This window comes from Aspergillus homomorphus, assembly GCF_003184865.1.
Source record: "Aspergillus homomorphus CBS 101889 unplaced genomic scaffold BO97scaffold_69, whole genome shotgun sequence".
In the NCBI taxonomy this organism is placed as follows: Eukaryota; Fungi; Ascomycota; class Eurotiomycetes; order Eurotiales; family Aspergillaceae; genus Aspergillus; species Aspergillus homomorphus.
In genome coordinates this window covers 24,609-41,665 of record NW_020291955.1, presented here as the reverse complement: position 1 = coordinate 41,665, position 17,057 = coordinate 24,609, and the positions used below count along the sequence as shown (strand labels likewise).

The following is a 17,057-nucleotide window of genomic DNA, read 5'->3' as shown; positions in this document are numbered from 1 at the left end:
GGTCATGTGATGGGCACCCTCTTCCGCATGCACGTGAGTTTCTTCCGCCGACACGCGATAAGAAATATGGCCAATCGGTAAAGGGAAAAAAAACCTCCCCTCCTCAAGAGTGACAAGCTGAAAGGCTGCCTGTTTCCCCTCTACAATTGCCTCATGCTCTTCCCTCGGTGACCTCGATCTTTGTTCTAGGGAATTGACGGCGGGCATTCTCTAGACAGCCCCTCAATCATGGCTTCTCAAGTATGCGACACCCCACCCTTTCACTGCTAGCTATCCCGTGCTAATAAACAATTCACACAGTATGCAGCGGAGCTTTGCGCGCTCTTGGTCGAGGATAATTTTGGAGAGCTCTTTGCGGTATGCCCACGGCCTGAATCTCATCACTTATCTCGCTTTCAACACATTGTACAGCTGGCAACGCTGGGCAATCGAATTTCGGAGGTGGAGCTAGACTGACATTGTCATCACAATGACAGCGTATCTTCTCAACCCTGCAGCGTTATGACCGACTGTCTTTTCCTCGCCTTAAATTCTACTCGCGCCTGTCTGATCGCCAGCTCCGTCATGGTCTTGCCGCGATGATCCAACATCACCTCATATATCACTACACCTCTTACGACGAGGGCGTCACTTATTACGAGCCCAACCCACAGGCTGCGTATTACCTCGTCCGGTCCGGCAAGATTCTCGAATTCATCCAAGAGCGGCTAGGCAGTTATGCGGCCACCGTCATGTCGACCATCATGTTCCTCGGACACGCCCAAATAAGCCATCTCGAGACACTGCCAGAGCTGAGACCCGGACAATCTAGAGTGAATGGGATCAACGGCGACTCTCCAGGCGAAGAGTCCAACGGAACAGCAAATGAGCATGAGGTGGGAGATCCAGGTGGACAGTCAGCCTTGCTTCATCCAACATTGAAGGCATTGGCATCTCATGGATATCTGATCCGCGTCCGTGACGCGCAATTCCAAAGTTATGCGGATAATGCGCTCGATGCTGAACGTGCGATCAAATCGCGCCCCGACGTCAAACAGATGAAAGGTAAACGGCTCGAGGAAACTGTTCTAGATGGCACACTTTCCATGTTAAGGGAGAAATTAGACGGAGATCTAACCCGTGGATTGATGCATAACGGACTACCGCGGGGTGCCAAAAGAAGGCCAGGTAACGGGTCCGGGAACGCCTCAAACCAAGATGCCCGGGTGGACTACGATATGGAGGATGAAGATGAGGAGGAAAATGAATGGTCTGATGACGATATGGGGGGGGATACCACTCCCATGGAGGCAAGCCTTTTTTTGACATCCGAACATGCCCACTACCCAAACTAACGGTGCCTCAATATCTAGTCTGGAATAGTTGTCCGTGTCAACTACGAAAAACTGGACGTGGCTCTCCGGAATCGTCGATTCCTCGATCTTGCTGAGATGCACTCATCACCGGCCACAGTCCAGGTCTACGAATGTCTTCTAAGACGTATCGAATACCAGACCAAACAATGTCGGGACAGCGTTGAAATCCCTCGCGAAGGTGAGGAAGGCGAGCAATATTCCGTTGCTGTCGCCCTGAGTGCGGTGACAGAAGAGGTCGACCCGCAATTAGATCTCGCGGGCTCCATCGGCCCCATGGAGATCCCACAGCCTGTCAACAAGCGTGGAAAAAGGCCGTTAGATGATGTTGGTGTCAATGGGAACAGTCATCAAGAGTCCGATGCACCTAGCCGGACCTATGAAATTGACCAGCACCTCAGTCTCCTCTCCCAACCCCCTTACAACCTGACCTCAAAGCGTGTGGTATCCGGCATCATCACCTGGACTGTGGAGTTCCGACACCTGGCGCGTAAACTCCGCCATCTAGAACTCGAACGTATCATCGAAGCCCGCTACGGCGACGTTGCTCTACGAGTGATTCGCGTTCTCCACGCCAAGGGCAAACTTGACGAGAAACGCCTCCAAGAAATCAGTCTCCTTCCATTTAAGGATCTGCGACAGGTATTGGCCAGCATGCAATCCGGTGGATTTGTTGACTTGCAGGAAGTACCGCGAGATGCACAGCGACAGCCGTCACGCACAATCTACCTCTGGTTCTACGATCCGGACCGCATCCGTAATAGCATTCTGGAGGATACATACAAGGCTATGTCTCGGTGCATGCAGCGCTTACGGTTCGAGCGGACTCGGCTCAAGGAATTCTTGGAGAAGACCGAGCGCAGTGACGTCAAAGGGAATGAAGAGCGGTATCTATCTCCGGCGGAGCTCACCCTGTTAGGGCAATGGAGAAGTAAGGAGGCCCTATTGCTGGGCGAAATCACCCGGTTGGACGAGATGGTGGCAGTCATGCGAGACTACTGACAAGGGTGGATTCACACCAACCCTATCTCTAATATCTCTAATGGCAACGCCATCACGATAATGTATACCGAACTAGTGATACCACCCCCTGTGTCCATTTTCGACACTCCTTTGATGCCGTAAGCTACCTGTTGACCAAGTGATGCATGACACATGGGCTACACAGGCCAAATATTGTATAACTTTCAAAGTCTAGTGGGACGCCTGAATCTGATGGCTAATCTTATCGAGGAGTATGCGCTATGCAGTAGATTATAGGACTGAAATCTCAGCAGTAAGCCATTTACCGCGGTGGAAATGACTAAAAGAAACAAAGAATAGTGATGTATGGAATCAAATCACACATGAAGTGAGAAAGGCACCTATGTACGCCGAACCAGACAACCGCCACACCATATATTACCAATTTTGGGGGGGGGGGGGAAATCGTAAACCACATCCCGTAGTTAACACTAAATCTAGGCGCTAATACGGACTTCCCTTCTTGTCTATGCCTTTCCTGCTTCGGGGTATGCAACTTCGTGGATATCATGATATTGGGGTGGGGAGGAAAGACCATCAGCTGAGATGCGAGCGCGCAATCTCACAAGCTATCGGACGTTATGTCTTAGTCACGATCGCCGGCTCCAGCTGCAGATGGGACTTCCGGCCCATTTTCGGCAACTGTGGTTGCAAAAGCCTGTTCCACCTTGACCTCGGAGTCTCCCAGACGGTTCTCTGCGGCAGCCAGCTTGCCCTTGGTCTCTTCAAGCTCCTGCTGTAGGGTTTTGATGTAATCGATAGCCATCTCCACCGTGCTCGCCTTGCTGATCGGTTGATTGCTCGCCTTTTCTTTCTCTTTGTCGGCCCCCTTGATATGACAGGCAGCAGCCTCTTTGGCATGTTTCATTTGCACGAAAGATGGCGGAATCAGTGTCTCAATCTCCTTGAGTGCGTTATTGATGCGATTTCTCCGTCCCTGTTCGGCGAGCTTGTGGTTGGTCCGTTTTGAGCTAAGATTCTCTGCCAAAGTCTCGGGATATGAGACGCCAGGCAAAAGGGTGCCATCCAGAATGTGCTGGTAGTTCGACTTCGAGGCCAGGTACAGAGCCGACGTTTCACTTGACATTGCTGTAACCGAGACCTGATTAGCGAATTCGCAATAGGCATGATAAGGCTAGAGGACTTACCATCTCCACGGACTAGCGGTTGGATGCTGGGGCTGATCTTCGGCCGCAGGCTAGGACTAGCTTGTGAAGAACTTAAGCTCTGCCGCTTACGCCCGATCGGACCCAGTTTGGGCGTGTCCGATTTCTTGGGCAATGGGCCGCTCGGCGATGGCATAGCAATTGAGCGAGGACTGGGAGCTAGAGAGGTGTTTCGGTTGGCTACCGGAGCGGACTTTGGCTCCAAGGCCGGGGTTGTACTTCCTGGGGTTGCGGACAAAGCCGAATCCGTCTGGACAGTAGTTTCAATGCGGGCCAATTGCGGTCTCGCAAAAGGAGTCAGCGAAGTTGCGGCCTCGGGAAGAATCACATCTTCCATCACATCGTCATGGGGCTCCGACACGGTGGGTTGGGATGGTGGAACAGTTTGGCTGACCGAGAGGGGCGACCGTTGAATGCGCATCAGCATCGCGGGCGTTGCGGGCTCACTCGGTTCAGAGGGTCGAGTCGGCTGAGGACGGATGGCGGGCGATCTTCGCGAGGGAGGCAAAGCGGGCGGCGGCATTAAGGGCTCGGAGAGAGGCTCGGGCGAAACAGAATCTTGGCCGGAGCTCTCATTGCTGGCATAACGAAGTCCGCTTCTACCGGATGTCTGAGACACAATCACGGCCTGGTCTTGACTGAGGCTGTTCAAGACGTCGTCGGGATTGAGGCTCATCAAGGACTTCTTGCGAGTTTGCGGCCGAACCGAGGGCGACTGTTGCTTTTTCGCGCGGGCCGAAAACGACTTTGTGCTAGAGGGCTGCCGGCGATGTTTCCGCATCAACCCTGGCGAGGACGGGTTGGACGTCATAGAAAGGGCATTGTCGGCGGGTGAAGGGACAAACCCCATCTCCGACATCTGAGTGGAATGGAAAGGATACCCGGTGGAGCTTGTGCTTTGTGCCTCGAGCGCGGGCGATGTGAGGGGGGTGAAGTACTCTCCGGGGATAGTGTATTCAGGAAGACGGAATTGAGTCTCCAACGGTGTCATGGCGGGCGAGACAAGCGGAGTGTAAAGGGCCTAGAGCGAAGCGGGGTTCATGCATTAGCTCTTGAAAATGTTCCAGGTTGTTCTCACCAATGCACATACCTGTTCATCATTCACACGCGCAAATCGTTCGTAAGCTTCACAGGTCTCGTCCAATCGCTGCGGGTACGTGGCAGCATTTCCATGAAACTCGATACTGTTCGGAGTGGGAGGAATGACGAGCCTGCCTTGAGGGACATAGGATTGTGACATAGACTGTGCAGATTGAGATAACGAATGCGACTGTTCCGGCACAGGTGGATGCGGATGCTGATGGTAAATAGGTGGTTTGTGTGCATAGAAGGCGGGAGTAATCGGGGCGGTAGAGTAGGACGCGCCATGTGGCTGACCTTGCTGTCCGTGCTGGGCAAGATCCAGGGCGAAGTTGTTGTTCATCATGGGACTGTACGACGATGCCGGCGCAGTCATGCCGTCAGTGTCCATGCGGACCAATTGCTCTGGTGCAGGGGCAGTTGTGCCGGGCATGGACATGGTGACAGCGTGGGTCAAGGGACGAGAAGCATGATGGCCAGATTGGGATTGACCATCCACCTCGGGGAACTGCATTCCGAACTCGAGGAAGTTGGTGAACTCATCATCGTTGGACGGAGGAATGTCCGACCAGGACAGGGAATGTCCTTGCTCCATGACGAGAACTTTCTTTTCTTTTCTTTTTTCCTTGCAGGATTCGGATGGGGAGGGGAAAGGTTGCGTGGACTGGCTTAATTCCCCGGCTCTTGTCGATAAGGAAGTGGAGCAATGAAGACGGCCAGTGGCAGACGTTTGAGTGACGATGTGATATAGGGCGCTCCGACAGGAGAAGAGTGAAAGAGCTGTTTGTCTCAGCCAAAATGAGACGGCCAAGACAAGATCGATCGATTTCAACAGAGGATCAGTACCTGGGGGCGTAGGGCACGCTCAGGAAAAGAGATTGAGGGACATGGCGGAGGAACCGAAGGATGACTAGGCAAACAAATGGTCGAGCACAGCAGCGGGGAGGGTCAAGTCCAGACTGGTGCGACGTCACTCTGGATCGAGGCAGGCAGTTCAAAGCAATGCTACACGCGAGAGGGAGGGGAAGTTGTATAGAGAAAGAAATGGCAATTTAAGATAACGGAAAGGGAGAACGAAAGAAGAGAGAGAGACGAGAAGGAGGAGGAGGAGGAGGAGGAGGAGGAGGAGGAGGCACGAGGAATAGTTAGTGAGAATAGCGGGAAAGGGAAGGAAGGCACTGCAGGCGGACGGGGCATGCAAGAGATTGGACTCGGGAAGGAAAGAGGAAGGGAAGGTAGCGAGAGAAAGTCAAAGGCTAATAATTAATTTCCGCGGCACTCGCCTTCCCACCCCCCTCCCCAAATTCGCCATTTTCCACTGGAGAGTACTCTTACTTGTATCTATTTGAACTTAGCGTGCAGGCGACGTGTGGTTAATTAGCCTCAAGGGAAAGATGAATTTATCTAGTATCTACTTAAACAACTAACTAGTAAGTACTAAGTACTCGTAATCATGTTTAGCGAAGTATCTATTGAGTAACGACCATCGGGGAAATGGACCCGGTTCAGTGGAGTCGGAGAGAGAGAGGAGAGGGAGGGGAAAAACCCGGGTGGGTGTGGATTGAGTATACTATACTGTACTGTACTATACTATACTATACTGTATTGGAGTGTAAGGTACGGTATATATGTATACTTCCTTGCCCTACTAACCTATCTAGGTACTACTCCCTAGTGACTCGACCGTAGTACCTACTACCTAGTACTCACTCTATTCAAGGCTAGACAGGGTGGGTGGTCTGAGCTCATCTATCTATTGTGCAGACTAAAATCAGACCATGAGAATTGTCTCTTGAGGTGCTGGGCTGGGTAGATTCCCTTGGGGCTCGTATCGATCCGTAGGGGCAAGTGCTGGAGAATCCGAGCAAGCAAACCAATAATGCCCCGCGGCCGGCTTTGCTTGGGCTTTCTCTCCCCGGATACAGTCAGTAGTCCTGGAACTCATTGATTGCCATTCCAGGTTGACCCTGGAACAATTGATAACTAGCCAGCGGACTGGCGAGCTAGGACGATGTTTACGCTTTAGGAAATAGCTCAAGTGACCTTCGGAGCAGTGCAGTTCCATGATGAGACAAAAAGCAACTTGGTGTGCTGCCCCTCGTCAAGATGTTTGACTATTAACCGATCCTGGTCTTTCATTTGTCGTCTTAGTGGGCGTAGGTCGGCTGCGATGCCGTCCGCCCTAAATCGTACATTAGTCTCGTTCAGTGCAGCGACTTAGAAGACAAATCCTACGCTCCCCCCCCCCCCCCCCCCCTTTAGTTGGCGAGCTGGATCGAGTCGGCCGGTGGTGCAGTCCGGTGCCTGGTTCGGAACGCTGGCGCGGGAAGGCGTAAGGCATAGGCTAGCCTGCAGGCGAAGCATTGGATCCGCCTGTTAAGATGCGGAATGGATAGTATTGCGGTTAGCCTGGCATCTGAATCAATCTCAGTACTGTAGCTGCGCTACTTGTCTTGTAGTCTTCGTTGATTGATGGTGGGCACTGGGGACAGACAGAAGGAAGTACCGAAGAAAAGCCGCTCTCAGCACCGAGCTGGAGGATCTAGATCCGCCCGTGCGGCGAGAGAGAAATCGTCAACTAAGAAAAAAAAATATCGCCCCGAGACGAGCGAGACTGAAGCTGGCTAAGAGGAAGAACATCGGATGAAGGATAGTATGAGACTATGAGTTAGTCTTTCAACCCGCGCGTCTCCGATTGACTGTTCCTCTCCACTAGACACTTCGAGCATTGAGGATGGATGTACAGCCTGGAGTACAGTACTTTCGACTATGAGCGATAAGCCATGGTATGGATGAATGTATGCAATGGAATGAATGAATCGGTATGATTTTGTACCGTATCAGCGAGGTCAAACGTTCGGCGCACCATTTCGGTCTGCCCCACTGTTGAGCTAGGCAAAAAAAGGCTTGGCTCTCTTTCCCAGAGGGCTAATTCTTTCTTGGTGCTTGTTTCTTTTCAATTGCAACTCGATTTGCATAATAGAAACCCGCCGCTTTGATAAGAGCACGGTCCAGCAAGGGTTCCCAAGTTCCCAACATGTCAAAGAGAAATGGATCCTGGATGTCACAACTCACAATGAAGCGGAGAATTGTGGGTGGTGTGCTTATATAATAATATGTGCGGGGTCGAGGAAACGTGACATGCCATCCGGATGACATAAACACCAACACCCCAACAACCATCAGAAGACTGACAACAACATCCTGGTGCTTGGTGCTTGATCGATCCCGGTACCTGAATGCTCTAAGGGGGATGCATTTGTCTTGCAGGTGATCTTCGACTTTTGCCTTGCCCATCATGAGACCACCGGTGCCGGACCTCGCGGTACCGCGATCTCGCAAAGCCTCGCTCGAGCAGCAGTGGACCGATCCCCGCAGTGCGGCCCCCGCTACCTTCTTTCTGGCCCGCAGTCATGATACCGATGGAGAGATTTCTCCCGACGAGATCGAAGCTCCCACGGAACATCTGTACGGAGTACAAAGCCTTGAGGAGGTAGTCACTCCAAAGGAGTTTTCTTCGGGCTCATCTTCGACCCGTCAGCCTTTGGTTCAGGATGAGGAGGAGGAGGAAGAGGAGGAGCGTGAAGTCCGCCAGACTATCCGTCGCAGGTCGACCTTGAAGCCCTCAGATATGCTTACTACTAACTCCGTCAAATCTTCCCGATTCCCCCTTGAAGAGCTCTCCTCTCGACCTCTCACGCCTTTGACTTTTGACCATCCAGATGACCACTCATCCCTTCCGAGCAGTCCCCGGTCGATCTCTAATCATTCCATACCGCATCTTGATGACATTTCGATTGCCGATGATCTTAGCAGCCAGGCCGTAGCTTCGGCGGAGGAGGACGACGACTATCGCTCGACGCATAATCCTATTTCCGACAACACCTCCCAACTTATCATGCCAAGTATCAAGATGCCCAGTCGGAAACCCTTCACGGATCGTGGGAAGGCTCTGGGGCGTTTGAAGGTGCTCGTCGCAGGTGCCCCAGGTCAGCTGATCACTCTCGCCGTCGACCACAAAGGAACTTTTGCTGATCTACAGGTCTCAAGGCTCGGGAAAGTCCTCGCTCATTCAATCTATATTCCAAGCCTGCGAAGACATCGTACATATGGACGATTTCCCCTCTGTGTCCCCCTCGAGGATTTTACGGTCTCTCACACCCTCTCAAGCATCTCATTCCTATCAGTTCTCACAAGCGGCCACCGCGGAGATTTACGCTAGTACCAAGCCCTATCCGTCGTGGTGGTCAGATCTGGAGGATTCACGCGTACTTCGGCGGAGGAAAAGCACAGGTGACATTGTCCTCGAGCGCAACATCTGCTTTGTTGATACTCCAGCCACTTCCATGGGTCGATCGGAACAGACTGAGTCTATCATACAATATATCCGCCAGCAACTTTCTCGAGCAACAACCGCCATCAGTGCCATGAACCATGACTTCCAGAACTTACTTGCTGGTAACGGCGGAACGCAAGTCGATGCCGTACTCTATCTCATATCCGAAGGTAAGATAGACTGAGTTTTTCCTGGCCTTCGACTCCCTCAAGGCTAACGGATATTTAGAAACGCTTCTTGCGGATATGGAGTGCATCCGAAGGCTTTGTGACTGGACTAATGTTATTCCCCTTATCGCCAAAGCAGATCTTCTGACTCACGGAGACATCCTTGCCCTAAAATCTTCTTTCCATAAGCAGGCTCAGACCCTGTTAGTCAAACCTTTCCTTCTAGGCAGTCCCAGCACAGATTCGGAAGATTATGACGGCTACCATGGTATACCTTTTGCGGTATCGTCCGCGAAAGCCAGTAATGACGAGGTAATGGATGCCAGCACCCTTATGAGCCCAGACTATGTTCAGCCTTTGGTGCCTTCGGAACTCATGTTGCTGGTTCAACGGATATTCGATGGGGAGAACATTGCCTGGATGCGACATTCAGCCGCAAAGAAGCTAGCCCTTCAGCAGCAGAAACAACCGTCGCAGGAGCATAGCCACCTGCCTCTTAGCGCCCTTACGGTTACTCACAGTGCCCGTCGGAGCTCTCCCACTTACACCATGGCTCGGCTGGCCGATCACACCCGTCAAGAGGAGGGGTTGGCTCGTGTGCAGCTGGCCAAGTGGGCCTCGGATCTGCAGCAAAGCCTGCAGAACGAACGAGAGCGATACGCTGCGATGGCCCGGGGCGAGCGTGCCATTTGGCTCACGGAACGCATTGGGGAATGTGTCGTAGAAGGATCATTAATTCCGATCACGCAAAGCCCAGGCTTCTGCGGCCTCCATGGGCCTGCGGAGAAAGGCAGTGGCAGCGGGGTGATCCTTCGTACAGCCAACGGACATAACGTGGAATATCAGGTTGCCCGCCTCAGTTCGCAGGACCCCCTCGGCGTCGTCCGGTGGTCAGAGGATCTCAGACGACGTGGGTGGACCGTCGTCCAGATTGTGGGGAGCTTCGGGGTTGTTGGCGGGCTTGCGTTCTGCCTAGCAAAAGCCTGGGGATTCCCCTCGCGCACTCTGTGCGAATGGCACCTGGACTGGTATAATACCAGCAATTAGGCATTCCTCCAATCAGGGCCGATTCACAGCCCTACCTACCTTATGGCTGTTTTGGGGTCCTATTCCCTGAATCCCCCGCTCCCTAATCCCAATGTCCCCCCCGATCACGGCCTTGAAGGGCGTGTTCTTTCCCTTCCTCTTTGCCAGCCATTCACCCCTACGGCGAAGGCTCCCCTTTCTCTCCATCACATATCCTCCGTCTCACGATTCGATTGCGGCGTTCCTGGGTTCGTGTTGTGTTTTAATTTGCTAGGCCATATGCCGCCCCATTCCCTGCATCCTCGTTTCCTTTCTTGATACCGAACTGTTCGTCCCTTGCTTTTATACATTTATATATATATTAAGCGTAAGTATGACCCAGCCCTGATCTTCTCACAGCACAACCACACAGACCGGAGTTGGCATTTCCAAGCAACCTATTCCTCCCTCCCAAATACTTCCATGCAATGCATCCTATTCGTCGATTCATACCATTCGCTTCGTCTAGTTCTTCGTCGGAATGGAAACTCCTACTCCGCAATGATAGTAGTAACGTATTTGTTGCGTAGTACTGTTGCGGTAGCAGTTTACAACTGTGCAAGCAATAAACATTTTAGTGCGTATAGGAGACTACATATACTTTGAACAGGCAGAAAAAGCTATCACATTGAATGAAAGCAACCATCCGAGTCTGGGATAACAGTTTACATGATAAACCTGCCGGCCAAATTTACCCGAGCGGCTGTGACAACTTTAGGCGCTACATCCTACAAACAAACAATGCACGAAGAGAAGCTTTTATTTCTCCAAAGTAAAATCTACCGATTCGAAAACGAGCCTTGATACCTGAGGGAACAAGTACTGCGAGTGTGTATCGATCAGACGAGACATATTTGATTTGATAAATAAGAGAAAAAGAAAAACGCTCAAAACGCCGAAAGAATTCACATCGTGAATCAAGGTGGTAGGGTAATAAACGAAGAGAATAAACAAGGGGAGGTCCTTCGCTGTTCCTATTAGAAAGCAATACCGATTCAGTGATTAACAAGTAGATCCCTGAGGCTAATACCGCCGGAACTATAGAGGGTCATCAAACGCATGTAAGCTTCGTAATGGGGAAAATCTTTGCGCTCGACGTTTAGTCGACCTCCTCCATGGAGGACTCGCCGGCGGCGGCAGCAGGCGCAGCCTCCTCGGTACCCTTCTCCTCGGTGGTGTCGGCCTCCTCGTCGATGTTCAGACCAAGAGAGACGAGCTTGTGGATGCGCTCAGCGAAGCTGGCGGGCTCCTCAATGGTGAAACCAGAGACAAGAAGGGAGGTCTCGAAGAGAAGCTGGGTGATGGACTTGACAGTGCGGTCGCTCTCACCATCAGCCTCGACCTTCTTCTTGAGCTCCTTGACGATAGAAGACTTGGGAGAAATCTCGAAGGTCTTCTTAGAAGACATGTAAGAGCTCATGGAGGTGTCACGGAGAGCCTGGGCCTTCATGATACGCTCCATGTTGGCGGACCAACCGAACTGACCAGTACGGATGGCGCAAGGGGCACCAACGAGCTTGTGAGAGACAACAACCTTCTCGACCTTGTCGCCAAGGATGTTCTTAAGGCTCTTAGCGAGGGACTCATACTCCTTCTCCTCCTTCTCGCGCTCGGCCTTCTCCTCCTCGGTCTCTTCGAGCTCGAAGTCCTTGGTAATGTCGACAAGCTTCTTGCCATCGAACTCCTTCAGCTGAGTGAAGGCGTACTCATCAATGGGGTCAACCAGGAAAAGAACCTCGAAGTTCTTCTGCTTAAGGCTGTCGAGGAAGGGAGACTTGGCAACAGCCTTGATGGACTCGCCAGTGATGTAGTAGATCTGCTTCTGGTGCTCGGGCATGCGAGTGACGTAGTCAGCAAGGGAGGTGGACTCATCACCAGACTTGGTGGACTGGTAACGGAGGAGCTTGGCAAGGGTCTGGCGGTTCTGAGCATCCTCGTGGATACCGAGCTTGATGTTCTTGTTGAAGGCAGAGTAGAACTTGTCGAACTGCTCACGGTCCTCAGCGATCTCGGTGAAGAGCTCGAGAGTCTTCTTGACAATGTTCTTCTTGATGACCTTCATGATCTTGTTCTGCTGGAGAGTCTCACGGGACAGGTTGAGAGGAAGGTCCTCAGAGTCAACAACACCCTTGACGAAGCTGAGCCACTCGGGGATGAGGTCGGTAGCATCATCAGTGATGAAGACACGGCGGACGTAGAGCTTGATGTTGTTCTTGGTCTTCTTGGTCTCGAAGAGGTCAAAGGGAGCCCGCTTGGGAACATAGAGGATGGCACGGAACTCGAGCTGACCCTCAACGGAGAAGTGCTTAACAGCCAGGTGGTCCTCCCAGTCGTTGGAGAGGGACTTGTAAAAGGCAGCGTACTCCTCCTGGGTGATGTCGGCGGGGTTGCGGGTCCAGATGGGCTTAGTCTTGTTAAGCTCCTCCTCCTCGATCTTGCTCTCCTTGACGGTCTTAGTCTTCTTCTCCTTCTTCTCCTCCTCCTCATCATCGACCTCCTCGATCTTGGGCTTCTTCTCGTCACTCTCCTCCTCCTTGGACTCAGCCTCCTCATCGGGAACCTCCTTCTCGGTCTCCTTGAGGACGTGGAGGTAGATGGGGTAGGAGATGAACTCGGAGTGCTTGCGGACAACCTCCTTGATGCGGCTCTCGTTGAGGTAGTCGGTCTGCTCATCCTTCAGGTGAAGGATGATCTTGGTGCCACGGCCGAGTTGCTCACCCTCGGTGTCCTGGGTGAGGGTGAAGGTACCACCGGCAGCGGACTCCCAGATGTACTGCTCGTCATCGTTGTTCTTGGAGATGACAGTGACGCGGTCGGCAACCAGGTAGGCGGAGTAGAAACCGACACCGAACTGACCGATCATGGAGATATCAGCACCAGCGGAGAGGGCTTCCATGAACTGTTTAGTACCGGAGCGAGCGATGGTACCGAGGTTGTTGATCAAGTCCTGAAAGGTCACTGTTAGTATGGATTGCTCCTTTTGGGACCAATGGTAGGTGAATGGCTAGCACTTACAGCCTTGGTCATACCAATACCGGTGTCACGGATGGTAAGAGTCTTGGCCTCCTTGTTGGGGATGATGTCAATACGGAGATCCTTGCCCGAGTCGAGCTTGGAGGGGTCCGACAGAGACTCATAGCGAATCTTATCCAGAGCATCGGAGGCGTTGGAGATCAGTTCACGCAGGAAAATCTCCTTGTTGGAGTAGACGGTGTTGATGATCAGCGACAGGAGCTGAGAGATCTCAGCCTGGAACTCGAAAGTCTCGGCAGACATGGTGATGGTGAGAAGGGAAAATGGCTTTGATTCTGGCAAAGTTTGTTAGTCAGGTATCCCTCCTGCTCGAAATAGATATCGCAAAAGACGGTGAGGTGGTTTCAATCACGCGTGACTTTGATTTCAGAATGTCCCAGACACATAGTGTGATGAGTCACTACAGAAAGTGGGGAATGAAGAGAAGGGGGAAGAGGGAGGAGAGAGGGAGAGAGAGAGAGAGAGAGAGAGAGAGAGAGAGAGAGAGAGAGAGAGGCTATACTCACAGAAGAGATTGTAAGGTAGCGAAAGGTATCACAAAGAGATTAAGGAGATGAAGCAGACTTTGAGAGAGATGAGAGATGATAATGAGGTAGAAACGGAGGGGATGAGAGGAAGAGAGGTAGATAGGTAGGAAAAGGATGAAGAGAGCTGAGAGAGGAATGAAGAGTGTAGAGAGAGAAAGAGAAAAAATGGATCAAACTTGAGTAAGATCATTCGCAGGCGGACGGGAGCGGGCTTAAAGTGCTTGCGGCGGCGGGCGGCGGGGACACAAAATTTCCTTCCACGGCGATCCAACGATTTCCACCACCGCCCAAAGCCTCCAAGCAGTTTTCCCCAGGATTTTCCAGTCCCTTCTATGCAGTGCTGCGTTCCTGAAATTCTTCTTCTTTTGCCCCCCTCCATCCCCCTGGATCTAGATGGTTCGATTGATATCCGTAAACCCCTGAGCCATCAATGATTCTATATACTTGTACTAGAATTACACAGTGTGACAGTGTGAGAGCACCGATACCACAAGACAGAAGTGCCTGATATTCGAGGCCGTCAATCTAGAACGTTCCGCTCCACCCCTCGCTCCCTGGCCAATCACCGCCTGCACTGGTCGCACTTGACAACCATGAAGGGAGTACCTAGTAGACCTTACTAAGTACCTAACTAGGTAGGTAAGTACAGCTTCAAGGTTGAGTAGATTAGTGATACAGGGATAGACCATAACAATACGGGCACTAAGCTCGCTATGTATGCTAAAGACCCAAAGTAAGACTCATTCACAAATCTCATGACAATACAATAGGTAAAGGTAAAAGAAAAAAGAAAAAAGAAAAAACCCAGAGTCAGGTAGCCGACCAAGAAACAGCCCAGCCAGGAAAATGATCAGACAACTTTTCCAACCGCTAATATGCATTGTGCCAGAGCAGGACCACATAACACATGTCATTATTCAGTAAATGGAAGGGGGAGGGAGTAATACATGTCCTGGATCGCCGTGAGCATCTAAACCCATAAAGCCGTCTCAAACCAGGATGAAGGGCTAAAAAAAGAGATAAAAAAACCACATTGATGATCAAATGAAGAGATACAGAAGAGAAAAAGAAAGTCATAGGCAGTTGACCTCAATTCAATACCTTTGGGATACCCAAAGCAAGAGACCTGGGCCCGTGGAATTGGTTGATAAGAAGGTTTTTTTTAAGATTCATGAGGTTATTTTCTTTTGCTTTCTTTGTTCGTTGAAACGCTGCAGCGGTTTTAAGCAGCCTTGGTCTGATTGCGACCCTTGGCGTTGACATTGCCGCCACGGCCACGAGGAGCGAAGCCTCCACGTCCATCGCGTTGGAACCCACCGCGGCCCTGGCTACCGGCACGGTCTCCACGACCACGACCGGCTCCACCGCGGCCAGCATAGCTACCATTACCTCCGTAGGCGTTGGTACGAGCACGGCGCTCTTCAACGTAAATCTGCTCGCTTCCAATCTGGTGAGGATTGGCAGCAACAGCAGCGTTGTAGCCGGCAGCATCACTGAATTCGACAAAAGCGCAGTTCTAGAAGGGAAGAAAGGGAGGAAGTATATGTTAGCACCATCAATCACTCAATATGAGAGGAGCCCAAAAAAAAAGAAAAATTTACATACCTTTTGGCGGCTCACATCGAAGTGCTGGAGCTTTCCAAAGCGCGAAAGAGTTTGCTTGAGCAAGCTGGCATCGACCTTCTCCGTAACGTTCTTGATGTAAGCGAGAACATTCTGATCCTCAGTGGCGCGAGACTGGGACTTCTTGTGGTCATGACCAGCAGTTTGCCAGCCGGCCCCATCGTTGGACGAGGGCTGGCTGGGAGCAGATTCGGCAGCAGCAGCAGCTGCTGCTGCTGCAGGGGCGGCAGCGGGAGCGGGAGCGGGAGCCGCAGCAGGAGCGGGAGCCGCGGCCTGTGACGAGCTGGCAGGAGCAGGGGCGGGGGCAGCCGCAGGCTTCACTGGAGCAGCGGGGATGGCAGGAACCACCGGCGCGGCGGCGCCAGACTTGGATGCGATGTTGGCCCAGGTCTTAGGAATGGACTTGGCCGGAGGGGCGCTCTCCTTCGCGGGGGCAGGGGCCTCCTTCGCGGGGACAGGGGCCTCCTTTTGCTCAGGAGCAGGCGTGGGCTCGGGAGTCGCCGGTTCCTCAACCTTGGGGGCTTCGGGGGCTGCGGGCTCAACGGCCTCGGGGGCTGCCTCAACTGGAGCTTCCTCAACCTCAGTGCCGTTACTCTTAGGGGCCGATTCCTCGGCGGGCGCTTCCTCGACGTTCTGCTCGGTCTGCTCAAGCTTCTCATCAACCTGAGCAGCAGCATTCTCAGTGTCGACCTGAGACTGCTCGATCTGGGACTCCTTCGCAGCGGGCACAGCTTCAGGCTCGGACTCGGGCTGGGCGGGCTCCTCAACAGCTGGCTCCTCAGCCGGAGCGGCGGGAGCGGCAGCGGGGGCAGCCTCTTCGGTCTCCAGCTCCTCCTCGACATCAACCAAGTAACGGAAGATGTCGTTGAGAACATAGTAACCGTTAGGCTGCTCAGCCAGGACGAAGCTCTGCACGAATTTGCGAGACGGCTCCGACTTGTTGGAGATCTCACCAATGACGGAGACAAGGATATTGTCAAACGAGGCCTGCGAATCAACATTCAAGACACGGACCTTGCAGTCTTGGAAATCTAGCTGCTTGATCTTCTCGTTGATAGCCTGAGAATAGATGTATCGTCAGTCATTGCTCTTTCCTGGATGCGCTGACGCGCTCGATCAAGATTTACCCACTTTCTGACCCACTGCAACTTGAACGCTCTCCGCTTCTGTTCCAAAAACGAACTGAGAGCGCTTAGAGTAAAAGAACTGGAGTTTCTCCGGACTGCGGCTCATGTTGGTATAATACTGCTCGACAAAGTACCAGCCCACCTCATCTTTAGAGATGCCATTTTTCTGCTCGGTCGAAGGACCGTTCGAGGGAGTGATAGATTGTGCAGGCTGGAAGTTGGCAGCGCTATTCACATTGGCATGGTTGTGGTTGTAAGAATCGGGGTAGGCATGTTGCGCAGGATAGGTACCGTTCAACGGAGCCTGAGTCGTGTCGGCCATTGTGTGATGTGTAGGACTTGGAAGATTGGAAAGAGATGGAGGCGAAAGATGAGGCGGCAAAATCGCGAAAGCTCAAGGTATATGAACAATGAGAACTGAGCTTTAGTGGCAAGAAGAAGCTGGCGAAAGCAAAGCTCTATTGGGGAGAATCTTTTTCAATCGTCTGTTTAAGCTCCTTGTCAGTGATTGAGGTACTTTGGAGACATGACGAAGGCTGGAGGGGGGGGGGGGGGGGG

General features: G+C 52.3%; 5 protein-coding genes across 5 annotated transcripts; 2 read left to right on the top strand and 3 right to left on the bottom strand.

Annotated features, from left to right (window-relative positions):
• The first annotated feature begins 189 nt into the window (after positions 1-189).
• On the top strand, positions 190-2,569 carry BO97DRAFT_446963 (putative DNA directed RNA polymerase III subunit Rpc82). Its single transcript, XM_025698713.1, has 3 exons — positions 190-240; positions 301-1,289; positions 1,353-2,569. Exons 2-3 carry the CDS (start codon positions 579-581, stop codon positions 2,352-2,354), a joined length of 1,713 nt encoding a protein of 570 aa, XP_025546459.1. The 5' UTR covers positions 190-240; positions 301-578; the 3' UTR covers positions 2,355-2,569.
• A 392-nt stretch (positions 2,570-2,961) lies between these two features.
• BO97DRAFT_356783 (phosphate-sensing transcription factor PHO4) lies at positions 2,962-5,216 on the bottom strand (the record flags this gene model as incomplete). The annotated part of the gene is made up of 3 exons (XM_025692182.1): positions 2,962-3,464; positions 3,524-4,562; positions 4,632-5,216. 3 exons carry the CDS (start codon positions 5,214-5,216, stop codon positions 2,962-2,964), a joined length of 2,127 nt encoding a protein of 708 aa, XP_025546458.1.
• A 2,544-nt stretch (positions 5,217-7,760) lies between these two features.
• BO97DRAFT_378769 (uncharacterized protein) lies at positions 7,761-10,634 on the top strand. Its single transcript, XM_025693131.1, has 3 exons — positions 7,761-8,610; positions 8,672-9,127; positions 9,186-10,634. The coding sequence occupies exons 1-3, from the start codon at positions 7,920-7,922 to the stop codon at positions 10,169-10,171; spliced, it is 2,133 nt and encodes a 710-aa protein (XP_025546457.1). The 5' UTR covers positions 7,761-7,919; the 3' UTR covers positions 10,172-10,634.
• A 451-nt stretch (positions 10,635-11,085) lies between these two features.
• On the bottom strand, positions 11,086-13,743 carry hsp90 (chaperone Hsp90). Its single transcript, XM_025695993.1, has 2 exons — positions 13,205-13,743; positions 11,086-13,136 (listed from the first exon to the last, which is right to left on the bottom strand). Exons 1-2 carry the CDS (start codon positions 13,463-13,465, stop codon positions 11,289-11,291), a joined length of 2,109 nt encoding a protein of 702 aa, XP_025546456.1. The 5' UTR covers positions 13,466-13,743; the 3' UTR covers positions 11,086-11,288.
• Positions 13,744-14,704: 961 nt separating this feature from the next.
• Positions 14,705-16,927, bottom strand: BO97DRAFT_254322 (NTF2 and RRM domain protein). The gene is made up of 3 exons (XM_025690875.1): positions 16,504-16,927; positions 15,355-16,431; positions 14,705-15,265 (listed from the first exon to the last, which is right to left on the bottom strand). Exons 1-3 carry the CDS (start codon positions 16,819-16,821, stop codon positions 14,972-14,974), a joined length of 1,689 nt encoding a protein of 562 aa, XP_025546455.1. The 5' UTR covers positions 16,822-16,927; the 3' UTR covers positions 14,705-14,971.
• Positions 16,928-17,057: the final 130 nt, after the last annotated feature.

Excerpts from the sequence above, each read along its gene's own strand:
- BO97DRAFT_446963 (XM_025698713.1), top strand. The coding sequence starts at position 579 with ATGATCCAACATCACCTCATATATCACTACACCTCTTACGACGAGGGC. Across the intron at positions 1,290-1,352 it reads GGGATACCACTCCCATGGAG|TCTGGAATAGTTGTCCGTGT; the intron begins GCAAGCCTTTTT and ends CTCAATATCTAG.
- BO97DRAFT_378769 (XM_025693131.1), top strand. The coding sequence starts at position 7,920 with ATGAGACCACCGGTGCCGGACCTCGCGGTACCGCGATCTCGCAAAGCC. Across the intron at positions 8,611-8,671 it reads GCTCGTCGCAGGTGCCCCAG|GCTCGGGAAAGTCCTCGCTC; the intron begins GTCAGCTGATCA and ends ACAGGTCTCAAG. Across the intron at positions 9,128-9,185 it reads ACTCTATCTCATATCCGAAG|AAACGCTTCTTGCGGATATG; the intron begins GTAAGATAGACT and ends ACGGATATTTAG.
- hsp90 (XM_025695993.1), bottom strand. The coding sequence starts at position 13,465 with ATGTCTGCCGAGACTTTCGAGTTCCAGGCTGAGATCTCTCAGCTCCTG. Across the intron at positions 13,137-13,204 it reads GTATTGGTATGACCAAGGCT|GACTTGATCAACAACCTCGG; the intron begins GTAAGTGCTAGC and ends GTGACCTTTCAG.
- BO97DRAFT_254322 (XM_025690875.1), bottom strand. The coding sequence starts at position 16,821 with ATGGCCGACACGACTCAGGCTCCGTTGAACGGTACCTATCCTGCGCAA. Across the intron at positions 16,432-16,503 it reads AAGTTGCAGTGGGTCAGAAA|GCTATCAACGAGAAGATCAA; the intron begins GTGGGTAAATCT and ends ATCTATTCTCAG. Across the intron at positions 15,266-15,354 it reads TCGATGTGAGCCGCCAAAAG|AACTGCGCTTTTGTCGAATT; the intron begins GTATGTAAATTT and ends CTTCCCTTCTAG.